The sequence below is a fragment of the Eucalyptus grandis genome, chromosome 10 (genome assembly GCF_016545825.1).
Source record: "Eucalyptus grandis isolate ANBG69807.140 chromosome 10, ASM1654582v1, whole genome shotgun sequence".
Classification (NCBI taxonomy): Eukaryota; Viridiplantae; Streptophyta; class Magnoliopsida; order Myrtales; family Myrtaceae; genus Eucalyptus; species Eucalyptus grandis.
This window is the reverse complement of record NC_052621.1, coordinates 36,127,927-36,140,699: the sequence shown is the minus strand read 5'-3', so window position 1 is coordinate 36,140,699 and position 12,773 is coordinate 36,127,927. Positions and strand designations below refer to the sequence as shown.

Below are 12,773 nucleotides of genomic sequence, written 5' to 3'. Positions count from 1 at the left end.
CATTCCATCTACTTCATGTCGTTATTTAGATTATAACAAGGATGGAGATCACATGAAATTCCACAAACAAGCTGCATATGGGGAAATGAAAGGGGGTAGAAATTGCCTTTAATACCGTCTAGAATGTATAATCCAAAAAAACCAAGCTTTTAGATAGTGGGGGATCATTTGTACATAAAGAGCATATGAATTCTCTGTAAACAAGCGATGTGAGATATTTTAAAATGAAATTTTAATATTAATCAATGTCTTCATAAGATAGTCAATGTTTTTAAAACAATGAACATTGATTCCGAACTTTGTATACACAATAGTCCCACATTAATAGAATCAAAATTAAATCACCTATCGATATACTTAATTATTCAAGACATCGTTAACTTAGTCTTTAAAAGAAATTAAATCTGATTAATTAGGTGAAATAAGTACTCACTTTGAAATTATGAAATGAAATATGATTAATTAGGTGAAATTAGTATTCACTTTGAAATTATGAAATGGCATACTTTGGAATGTATTTGAAAGTTTATACACTCATGTTATTATTCTAATTATTAGAATAATGTCAGCTTTGATTTAATTCTCTTTATATAGCTAGCGATAGAAGTAGATGACTTAGCGAATATTCTATGTGCATGAACTAGATGACGCTATTCAAACTTTGTTCTCCTTGTCTTCTCTCTTTTACGGTCTCAATTATTCTGTCTTGAGTGATGAATCCATAGTCATCAAAAGTGACTTCCCTCTCCTCTTGTCTTTCAACTAGATCAGGAAAGCTTTCGTCATGGTAGACCAACAAAGTCACAAGAGAATTGACGATGAGGCACTTGAGTTCAAGACACACTTTCTACATCACAAGTGTTTTGACTTTGTGGTTGCATGCCTCTCTTGATACTACCGCAGAATCTCTTAGTGGGAAGGTACAACCTCTTGATGACAAAGTTCGAACCATCAACTAGCGAGCAGTTCATAATTTAGCTAAGGTCGAGACTGTCTTTGGTCAGTGCCTGACAAAGCTTGAGGAGACCGTGCAGAATTTGGAGGATTTTCGTCTTATTTGTGTTCCTAAAAACCCTAGATATTTCCAAAACTTCATTTCTATGTTTATGCTAGTTTGATTTTCTTTTTTTGCTGTTGACAAAAAAGGAGACTTTGTAGATTTTAATATTTTGGTGTGTTGGTGTGCTTCTTGTACAAATTTTTGCAGACTTTTTGAGTTGTGATTGCTTTCAATAAGTATGATGCTTACCTAATATTTGCTTATTCGTAACTCTATATCTTCTGTTGCTAAAGTGTTGTTTTGCAAGGTAACTTAAAGTATTGTTCTTTAGATCTACATGAAAGTTTTGTTACCATAAAAAATGGAGAGATTGTTGAGAGAACTCCTACCAAATTTTGAAGTTGACAAAACTTTTTGTTTCTAATGCTTATTTTAAGTACAAATTTCTTGTGAGTTATTTTTGAGGATTTATCAAGTTTCTATTGAAGACTTTTGCTTAAGTCTATTTGATCCTACAAGTATTTTGCATTTTGACAAAGTCCAGACTGAGATTGTGTCTATAATGAGAAAGAGTCTAGAACCAGAGTCGACGACATGTGATACATATGAACTTCATTTGGAAACAAAAGATTCTTTCAACGACTATCTTCTGGCCAAGAATTTCACTATATATATATATATATATTGATTAAGTTAATCACAAATTTGACAAGATCAATCTTGAAGATAAGTTCCTTATGAGAAAATTCTATTTATGAAAACCTAAATTCTGATTGTATGGACGACCAGTATTAATTGAATTTTCATCTCTATCTTCAAACGGCTACAAGATCTCTTTAATAGATTATGTCATATGGGTTGATTGGAAGAAATCCTTCCGAAGAATGTCAACGGCTAGTATGGCGTGGATGAGTATTTAAAGGAAGTCATTCGGTCAAGTTGAAGTGAGGGACGTGAAAATTAGAATTCCGAAGTTTGAAACTTTTCTCAACTACTTGTCTTCTTCAGTGTGCCTTATATGAATATGTTGCTCCATCAATGAAGTATGTTCGAGGTGCCTTACAGTCGATACTTGTCGAAACCTTGCAATTCGGAAAAAGTTAGGTCCAAATAGTCTATTTATTCTCAATTTCTGCCATAGCAGCTCAAGAACTTAAAAGCGTTCATCTCTTATTGGGCCTTTGACCATTGTAATTAATTAGGTGTGATTAATTTTTTTAAAAATTAATCCTCTCTCATCAATCTCGACCATACACCCTTGCTAGAACTGGAGTACAAGTTTGGTTTCTTGTCTATCATTTTGCTTCTCTCTTCTTATCGTTTTATTTTATGGCTTTCTCAATGAGAGAGAGAGAGAGAGATGTATTTTGTTGGGCTGGAGCTACCGGCTTCAGTCGCGGGCTAATAAAGAAGCAAAAGACGCACACAAGAGGAGCAACATCGATCAATATACATGATTGAAGGCCCATATTACTATTAGCTTTATACTAGTACCCAAGATGTGAGGTGGTAGGAATAGGAAAAGTTCACATTGGATATAATAATAATTCATTCAAGTTGACTATTCAGTTGAATTTGGTCTGTTCAATAACTGCTAGATTTAGACTTTGGGCTCTCTCTTGTTTTTCCACTTGATTTATATTATAACATGGAGGGAGATCACAAAAAAATTTGACAAACAGGATTGCATATGATAATTAAATTGAGGTAGAATCTGGCTCTAATACCATGTTAAAATGTTCACAAACTTTCTTAATATTAAACAATGTCTTAATATAACAGCCAAAAGTTTTAAAACAATTAATATTGATTCCACAAACTTTCTATGGACAATAGTCCTGCATTAATAGAATCATAGTTAAATCGTCTGTCAATATATACTCATTCTTTCGAGATATTGTTAACTCATGTCTTTAAGCGAAATTGAATCTAATTAATTAGGTGAAATCAGTACTCACTACGTAATTATGGAATGACTTACTTAGGTGAAATCAGTACTCATATTATTATTTCTAAATGGTCCCTAATTGGAGCGATATATCCGGCGCTTATATTGATGGCTTGAGGAAGAAGAGCATTGGACTAGTTACACGATGCATCACCACACTCGAGAACAACAAATAATGAGTTTTGCTTCAATAATGCACATCTCACTACGATTAAAGAAATTAAAAAGCAAAGACTTTGTTGTAGTAAAAATGAGTTTTGCTTTAGACTCATTTTATTTGACCAGGAAAAAGAATATTGGTTGATGATTTTTCATTCAAAAAGGGAGAAATTTTGTGGAAAAAGAATATCGGAGCGGAACCCTTCAGCGACCAGCCATCTCCCCTGCAGCATCCCTCCCTGCACACGCACCGGAGCGAAACCCTCCGGCAACCAGCAAGCTCCCTATGGCGTCCCTCCTTGCACGTGCATCAGCCACCACTACCAAGCTTGATCCGGCAACGACGGGGGGCGACATAAGCATTCAAGATTCCACTGCTCCCTTCACCAGCGAGGGGCAAGCCCACGTTGCGGCGAAGTCCCTCTGTTCTTGCATTCCACGGGGACCGGAGGATCACGGCGGCAAGCTCTAGAGAGGGCGGCGCTTCAAGGACGGAGAAGGAATGAGTTCTGAGTTGCTGCGCACAGATTTCCCCAAAGAGTTTGCCTTGGTACGCTCTTGTTTGGGCCGTGATGTGTGAGCTCGGTTAGGGTTTCTCTTCGTCTATTGCTATTGTGTTCGCGGTTTCTTTGCTGAGATGGCCTCCGAGTCGGGTTTGGCCCACATCGATGGGCTGGGGAAGGGCCTAGTGTTCGAAGCCCGCCTCCTCCTATTCATGGCCATTCGGCTCAGGTTGGTACATCGAAGGAGGATTCAAAACGTGATGCTCCATCTCTAGTTATTTCAAGTGATAATCCTCAGGTGGCTCGGCCCCCTCATGCTCCTGCTGGGCCTCGAGGTAGAAGCCGAGGTAGGTTTAGCTCTAAGCGTCCTCGGCCTAGGAGGGAGTCAAAGAACCTGAATGCCCGTGCTTAGGCCAGCGTAGCCAAGGTTGCTGCAAAGTGCTATGATTTGGAGTTTTTTCCTCCTTCATATATCAACAACAAATTGGTTGTTGAGCTATCTGATGATACACTTGAGGCTGCTGATGCTAAGCTGCAAGAGTGCCTTGTGGGTTACTTTATTGGCAAGAGATTACCGTTCAAAGTAATTGAATTGGCACTTAAAAACGTGTGGGAGTTGAATCTGGTGGAGGTAATGTCTAATGGACAAGGCTTTTTTTTTTTTTCCATGTGTCTCGATGGAGATTTTCGCAGAAAGGTCCCGAGAGGGGGCTATCACGGTTGCTAGAGTGCCCTTGGTTTTGCAAGAATGGGAACCCGCATTGGAGCTAAAGAAAGATAGCCATTTGATTGTGCCTGTGTGGATTAGGCGGAGGAACCTTCCTCTTGCCTTCTGGTCTTCGCAAGGGATCAGCAAGGTGGCTAGCGCAGTTGGCAAGCCACTGTATGTGGACTTGTGCACTAAGCAGATAAAGATGCTAGCTTTTGCCAAAGTCTGTGTTGAAATTACAATGAAGCAACCCATTTATGATGCTATAGAAGTTGTCCACAATGGTGAATCATGCTTAGTGGGGGTGGAGTATGAATGGAGACCTACTGCATGCTCAGGGTGTGGAATCTTCAGCCATAAATGTGCCCATACCCCTGCTCGTCCTTCGCTGTGTCTGCCGCTTAATAGGCTCCGGCCGTTGCTTCCCTTGTTCCCCAAGGTACGTCTCTAGCCCCATCTCCTCCTATTTTGATTAAAGCCCTTGCAAAAGTTGAAGGCCAACGAAGGCAGGCTTAGCAAGAGCAGATTGATTCCACCCCTCTTGATGCGTCACATCTACCTGCTGATGATCCTGTGTTGGAGGATAGACCTCGGCAGGCTAAGATAGGGTGGAATCTTGCTAAAGGGAAGAAGAAGAAGGACCCTCCTCCTAGGGAAATTGCCTTGGCACTTCTGGTTAGCTCGGGGGATGAGGATCGCACAAACAAAGAGAAGGCAGCTGCAGTAGATAGGAGTTTACCTTCTACTTCAACTTGCAATGCCGAGAGAGGATTGCGAATTATTACAATGACAGAAGCACATGCCCCAACAGCCGAAGAGGGCCGATCGGTCCTGGTGAAGATTCAATAGAGCCAGTGAGCCCTAGGAAGGAGTTGGATCGATCGGCAAACTGGATTGCCAGCTCAGATGACCTGTTATCCCCCTGCCCGTCTCCGAAAGCCCCTCCTATTTCTACGGGTGTGAAGTCCATCCAAGACAACTTGATGGCTCTAGCTCCTGACTCGCCGCCTCGCTCCTCTTGGCCTGCTCCGCCTTCCAATCAGCACAAGCTACCGATGAGGAGGTAATCCTATTCCTCTCTCTTTGTATATGTATATAGGTTGTTGGAATGTGAAGGGCTTTGTTAACCCCACCAGACAAGCTGAGGTTCGAAGCTTGGCTTTCTCAAACCAATTGTGTTTGATTGGTGTAGTGGAAACGAAGGTTCCACAAAATCTATTCAATTCAATCTCTGGGACTTTGTTGAGAGATTGGTCTTGGGTCTCAAACTATGAATTCTCCCCTAGGGGTAGGATTTGGGTTGGATGGGACCCGGCTCGGGTTAGCTTTGAAGCTCTCTCTATTTCAGATCAAGCAGTGCATGGGAACCTTAAATGATTGGATTCTGGAGTGGCTTGTTGTGTGTTAGTGGTTTTTGGCGAGCACACGTTCACGCTCAAGAGATCTCTATGGGAGGATCTTGTTCTTAGAAGCATTGCTTTGCAAAACTCGGCTTGGCTTGTGATGGGAGGCTTTAATGCTATTAAAGACCCATCTGACCGGGTTGGCAGATCCAATGCTTAGATATCGTGTTTTTGACAAGTTTGGACAGTGCTTGGCACAAGCGGAACTCGAAGACCTAAGATATGTAGGATTCAGATACACTTGGACAACTTCAGTGGGCTCTACTAGGAAAGCAAGAAAGATCGATAGAGTTATGGTGAATTGTAAATGAAGCCATGAGTTCTCGTACTCTGAAGCTTCCTTCTTGGTGCCAGGTATCTCCGATCACACTCCCGTGGTGGTCAAGGTGCTTAACCCGATTCCTCGGAGGAAGTCGTTCAAATTTTAGGGCTTTTGAATGAAGCATTCGGAGTTCAATGCTATTGTTTCTCAAGTTTGGGAGGCTCCTGTGGAAGGATGTCCTATGTTTAGACTTGTTTGCAAGTTGAGGAAGAAGTACACAATCAGTGCCATAACTTGTGTACGTCGCTCATTTTGGTGCCAAAAGTTTCAATCGGATCATTTAAGTGCCAAAATTTTTGAAAAACGCTCATTTCAGTGCCAACGTCGATCTAGTTGGCCGAAAATCCGATGTGGCAATTTTTTTTATTAATATTTGGAGTCGACGTGGATCGCGGAGAATACAATCAGCATGCAAACGACACAATGATGCCGTCTAGCATTTTTTCTCCCAAATAAGAAACCCTAAATCTCAAAATTCGAGCAGAATTGGAATTTGAAAACCCTAAATCTCCAATTTGATCAATTCGAGTGAATATTTCGATTTTCTCCCAAAGTTATCAGCTCACTCATGCAAATGGAGGGCAGAAGCTTCAGCAGCGGCTCACATTCTTATAAAAAAAAGTGAATTAGATGGTAAGCGTTATTGTTATTGTGGGTTACCGAGTCCGAGAAGAACATCTTGAATTTGGTTGAATCCTAGGAGAAGATTCCATGGGTACGGTAGATATAGAGAAGGCTCGAATTGTAAATATTTCAAATGGATTGATAGAAAATTCTTTGATCGAGCGACAGAGGTGATCCTAGAGTTACTTGAAGGCCGAAATCAACCTCCACCTGCGTTAATGAACGAGTTGGAGGATGTCAACTCAATGCAAGCTTTTTTTTACTCAATGCAAGCTTAAATGAAGGGTTTAACATCTCTGGTCGACCATTTGAAGAGGGAGGTTTCAAAGCTAAAAATTGAAAGAAATTTTTATCGAGCGTTGATTGTGTTCTTATTCTCTTGGGTAGTTTATTCAAATGTAAAGTGAGTAATGAGAAGAAGTTTGTATGTCTACCATAGTCAAAGACATGGAATATGCACTTGTATTGGATTATTTATAAGTAAAATGTGTTTTTAGTTTATTGCAATTTTTGTATGAAACAGAAGGTTTTGTTGTAATCTATGGTAGAAATGCAAGGTTGGAGTTGGAATGTATTAGTTGTGAGCACTTTAAAGTTTTATTGTTTAGTTGTGTATTGCCAATGTTTGTTTTGGTTAGTTTTTACTTCATATATAATGGTTTGCTGGTTTGCTGGTTTGCTGCAACTACAAACCATAGCGAAATGGAATGTTGGAGTTAGAATGCATTAGTTCGAGCACTTAAAATTTTTATTGTTTAGTTATGTATTATCAATATTTATTTTGGTTAGTTTTTGCTTCAAATAGAATGGTTGCTGCATTTTTATCATTGTAATGGTTTGCTGGTTTGCTGCAACTGCAAACCATGGCGAAATTAAGGGATGGTGGCAAATTCACGATTGACCATTTGAATGCCAAAAGTTGTAAATAGTAATCGCTTGAGTGTCAAGTTTTTATAAAAAAAAGTGATCATTTAGTGTTCGTTGCGATTACAAAGTGATTATTTTTGTTGTACAAGTTGTAAATAGTGATTGCTTGAGTGCCAAGTTTCAAATTTGCACCAGTCGTGGTGCATCTTGCATCTTATTGCATTGGGGCATCTTGTTCTTGCACCAGCCCATACAAGTGTTGATGCAACAAGATGCACCGGCACCCAAAATTGCATATTGTTTTTGCACCAGCACATACAACCAGAACCCTACAAATAGCATCCACAACTTCAATCAGCAACACTATATACACACATCTAAATCTAAAAATAATATCAACCTCATAAGAATATTGCACCAACAGCAAAAAAAGCATACACCATAACTGATAACTGTCTTGCTAGCATTACTAGCCGAAACCAAGCTAAGAGAAAATAACAAAAACACCTATTGTCATTGACATTGATTGATTGTTTACAAAAGAAAAGAAAAACATGTATAACTTCACTACCCAATCACTGAAGATTCAGCATCCTCTTTAAAAAAAAACAATGGTAATATGCATGCAGCAACTACCATTAATGATATAATATCCAGCACCCTCCTAAAAAAAGAAAACATAAAAAGAGAGACCATGTCTAACACCACATAAAAAGAGACCATGTCCAACACCCTCCCATTAGTCAATATGGACAACACCCCGATCTCCTTTTTTGTCTTGGATTTTTTAATTGATTCATAATCCGAGCACTCTTTGGAACTGAATGTGCAAGTTCTTTAACTAGGCTTTCTGTCACCTCCTTTTCCTTGTTCTTGACAGCAGTTATTTTTGTTCGAGCACGTGTCATGTGTTGGTCCATATCATCACTATTGCTCCCAATCATTGGTTGAGATGTAATTAATGCTGGGTTCTTTTTGGATGGCTGTTTTGCAGCTATACTCACTGTCTTCTTCTTTGTAGCACTCTTCTTTGGTTATGCCCTTAATTCTTGAATTTGCCCACCTTGAGAGAGAAGTACCTCCGAAGTTCTCCCGAGCTACAAGAACATAGCGATATTATCAACCAAATGAATTGAAGTACAATCAATTAAATGCATGAGGCCTACAAATCTTACGTTCAAAATAATCATTCCAGTACGTTCATCTGTGTAAATCTCATAACCATATTGCCTCAATCTTTTTCCAAGAGCCCATTTTGTTCACTGTGGTGCATCATTTTCAGCAGCAATTGAGGGAGCAACCTCTGCAACTTGTGTAATTGCTCGTCTTCTCACTTAAGAAACACATAACAAATTTACAAACACATCGATGTACAACTTACATGATATTTTTTTCTCGTTTGCTCAACAATGGACTCAATTGTTGTTGTTGCTGTCTTGCCCGTTCCAATCCCTATTCCTGCACTTGAGCCTACAATAGGGCCTGTTTCTGGCCCTTTAGTAGGCCTTATAATAATGTACTATATTAGGATTATAACCAATTACAATTATTTGAATAATTAGACATCTACTCATTTTCATGATGGGAAACAAATTGAGAAAACTTCTCAAATTACAAGTGCATAACAGATGAAAAGCACAAGAGAAACCAGTACACCTGATCAGGCATCAAACTCTATCGAATATGAACTGAAAAGTTACTGAGGCAAAGATGATACTTACCTTACAGCAGGGCTTTATGTTTACCCTTCAGTAGGCATGATAGTAGGGCCTTCTGTCCTCCCTTCAATAGGCCTAAGAAGAAGCTCTTCAGTAGGTCCTGTCCCTGGCACTAAATTAGCTTGTTGTTGATGTTGCTTTTTCAGCTCACAACCTTTTTTATTGTGACATTCCTTGCAGCAATAGGAGCATTTTATCTTTGCCCCAGTCCTACTCATCCTCTGACTTGATGCCTCTTCCTGCTGCATTCTTCGTCTCCTCTTTGACCTTCCTATTTGCTTATTCAATGGCAAAGGTAGAGGGCTTTTATGATTTGTTGGCTTCCAAAATTTATTGCTTCTGATAGGCTGCATCATGAATTGGTATGAAGCAAGGTATGAGTTTTTTTTGTACCGATCATGTAGATAATCATCTGGGTTTTCTTGCTTCATCTGAATAGCACAAATGGCATGGGCATAGGGAATTCCATTTAGTTGCCAGGCTCGGCATGAACACTTTCTTCTATCCAAGTTGACAACATACTTATCCTGATTTTGAATAATCTCATATCCATTATCTCAATTCCAAACTGGATGGCAGAACCTACTAGCAGCAATGTTTGCATCTAATCTCTTCACAATCCTAGGGCCATAGTCTCTATTCCCATTTTGTAGCCTCATCTCTTTGCCTATGCAGTCTAGTTATTACCATAACTCAAATATCATCAAGCATGCTGATGATTAGTTTATACCCGACCTCTAAAATTCTGCCATTGAAAGCTTCACTGAGGTTGTTATCAATGATATCGCATTTGAACTCTTCGCTGACGAAGGCCCGACACCAGTGCTTAGCTTATGTTTGAAAGAGTGCATCAAAACCTTCCTTTGTCAGCTGCAACAATCCTTGTTTGGCTAATCTGAAATCAGTCATGTTAGTACTCTTTGCTATCTACCAGAACTACTTCTGCAGCCTATCTCCTTTAAAGTTCCTTGACTAGTTTGTATATATGTGCCTCGCGCACATTCTATGCTCAGCATGTGGCATCAACTCAGCCAATGCAGAAATAAGTCCCTACAAAAATTCAAACCAATAAATACAAGTCAGGGAAAACATGCAAATGATTAATATTAAAATGGAGTGAATTAATTGATAATGAAATTATCTTCTGTTGGTCGCTCATGAATACCTATCCTTCCTCATCGGTTATCTCAAGGTCAGCTATTAAATTTTTGAGGAACCAGAACTAAATATCCTTATTCTCTATCTTCACCACCGCCCAAGCTATCGAAAACATTTGATTATTGGCATCTCTCCCCACAACAGCCAACAACTCTCCCTTGCATAAACCCTTTAGAAAGCATCCATCCAATCCTATAACTCTTCTACAACCAGCTAAGAAGCCTCGTTTGCATGCATCAAAACATACATAAAATTTATCAAATCTAGGCTCAAGATCAGGGAGTGGCCTCTCCACAACCTCTACATATACCCTACTAGATGGGTTTTGAAACATGCATTCGCCAGCATAATCATATACTTACGCATATTCTTCCTTATATCCACCCATCAATATTTTCATCACCTTCATCTTAGCTCTCTTGCATTGATTCATTGACACATTAACCCCTACTTACTCTTTTACTAACTGTTGAAATTCAGGACTCTTGATCTCGGGCATTGCTTTGATAGTGTTGAAAATATATTTCGATAACCACACACTTATTACCCTTTTATTGTTAAAGATAATTGGACAAATATGCTTCTCATTGAAGGACCTAATCTGGAATGACCTCTTCTTACTCAGCGCACCATAGAGCTTTCATGAACAATTGGGTTGTGAGTACTTAGCTTTCACAAATTCTCTCGTGTTTCTAATGAATTGAACGCTCCTCTGTTCACCAATGAAGTTCTTCACAACAGCTTCCTTAAACTGTTTAGCATCATTAAATCTCATGCCCACAGACAAAACAAGTTTATCAACAGTAAGATCATAGCAAGGGTACTTACTTTTTCTTCAATGAGCAGGTTTTTCATCATCATTGTCAAGCTCATTCTCCGAACCAGCAACTTCATCGCTGCAGCTTTCTTCATCTTCACTTCTATTACTTTCAGCTGGAGCTCCATCCATATTTACTAGCTCAGGCCTCTTTGCTAAAGTTGCAAGTTTTTTCCTCAAAAATTTCCTTTGCTTTTGTCTTGACTGTGTGAGTTCATCATCATTTTCGTCACTTGGGAAATTTACTAAAGCCAAATATTCATCTTCCGATTAACTAGATAAAGCAATTTCCCATTCTAATCCAATGAAGTTTTCATCGCCCACATCTTCACCCAAATCTTCACCCAAGATTTCAGGACATCTCCCTGTTTGTTCATATCTATCAATATGAATTTTCTCCCTCTCATTTTTCCTTTCATCTAATCTAAACTCATCCCCAACCTGATTACTTACTTGAATAGGATTCCTCACTTCTTCAGTAGTGGTCTACTCATCCCCATCCTCATCCACATCCTTATCCTCATCCTCATCCTCACCATCACTATAATACTCAACATATACCTTAACTTCTTCGTCGTGAAGATAATGGTAAATGATATCCTTAATACCATTATCGTCATTAAAAAATCTCAAGCCATCCTTCAATTCCTTCTAAGGAACACAGTAATGTAGTTTTTGCACTTTGCATCGTAAAAAATACACTAAATCCCTCAGAAAATCAATATATGATGGCTTCCGAACATTGATATAGATAGTACCTTCATTTCCACAAGTATATTCCCAATTCTTGGTGCCAATAAGAAACTCTCCACCATACCAAGCAATGATGCCTATCTGATTCGCGTCCATGTCAATGCCGCACCCAATGAAAAAAAAGAGTCATTACTTGTTGGGACCACATGACAGAATCAACAACTTCACATACAAGTTATTGTCGTTTTGTTGTCAAGAAACAAATGCGACTAATCTCCCCAATTCGATGCATTTACAGAAACAAAAGAAACCGAATTGAATAAACAAAGTGAGGTCCCCACCACCCATTTTTCAATTCAATCACATTCGGTCCCTCACTGTTTCCCCCACAAAAGCAGTCCAATTAATTAAACAAATCCGGTCCCAACATTGTTTCCCTCCGAGTCGAGCCTCATTTTCCCCTTCGCACCCTATTTTTCTATTCGATCCCCATAAAAGAAAGCGAACGAACAACGGAACCCTCAATTTTTCTATTCGGTCCCCACCACTTTTCCCACCACTTTCCCCCTGAGCCGAGCCCTCAATCGCCACCACTTTCCCCCTGAGTCGAGCCCTCAATCGCCACCACTTTCCCCCTGAGTCGAGCCCTTAATCCCCACCACTTTCCCCTTGAGCCAAGCTCTCAATTTGCCCTCCACGCCCTAACTTGCTCGTTTGAACCCCTAAATTTTTCACTAAATTGACCTATGTAGAAAACATGACAAACCTGAGTGAACGAGAGTTGGGGACGTAGCCAGCGAATGAACGTGAACGACGGCGCAACTACAGCGGTGGCCAAGCAACGGCGGGTGA

At 39.6% G+C, this 12,773-nt stretch overlaps 1 protein-coding gene across 1 annotated transcript; it reads left to right on the top strand.

The window, feature by feature from the left end:
- The first annotated feature begins 4,287 nt into the window (after positions 1–4,287).
- On the top strand, positions 4,288–5,168 carry LOC120288858. The gene is made up of 2 exons (XM_039303044.1): positions 4,288–4,758; positions 4,902–5,168. The coding sequence occupies exons 1-2, from the start codon at positions 4,288–4,290 to the stop codon at positions 5,166–5,168; spliced, it is 738 nt and encodes a 245-aa protein (XP_039158978.1).
- Positions 5,169–12,773: the final 7,605 nt, after the last annotated feature.

What these genes read in the sequence shown, in the direction of transcription:
- LOC120288858 (XM_039303044.1), top strand. Translation starts at nt 4,288, where the DNA reads ATGGAGATTTTCGCAGAAAGGTCCCGAGAGGGGGCTATCACGGTTGCT. An exon ending in TGCTTCCCTTGTTCCCCAAG is followed by an intron (nt 4,759 to 4,901) that starts GTACGTCTCTAG and finishes CCTGTGTTGGAG; the next exon opens with GATAGACCTCGGCAGGCTAA.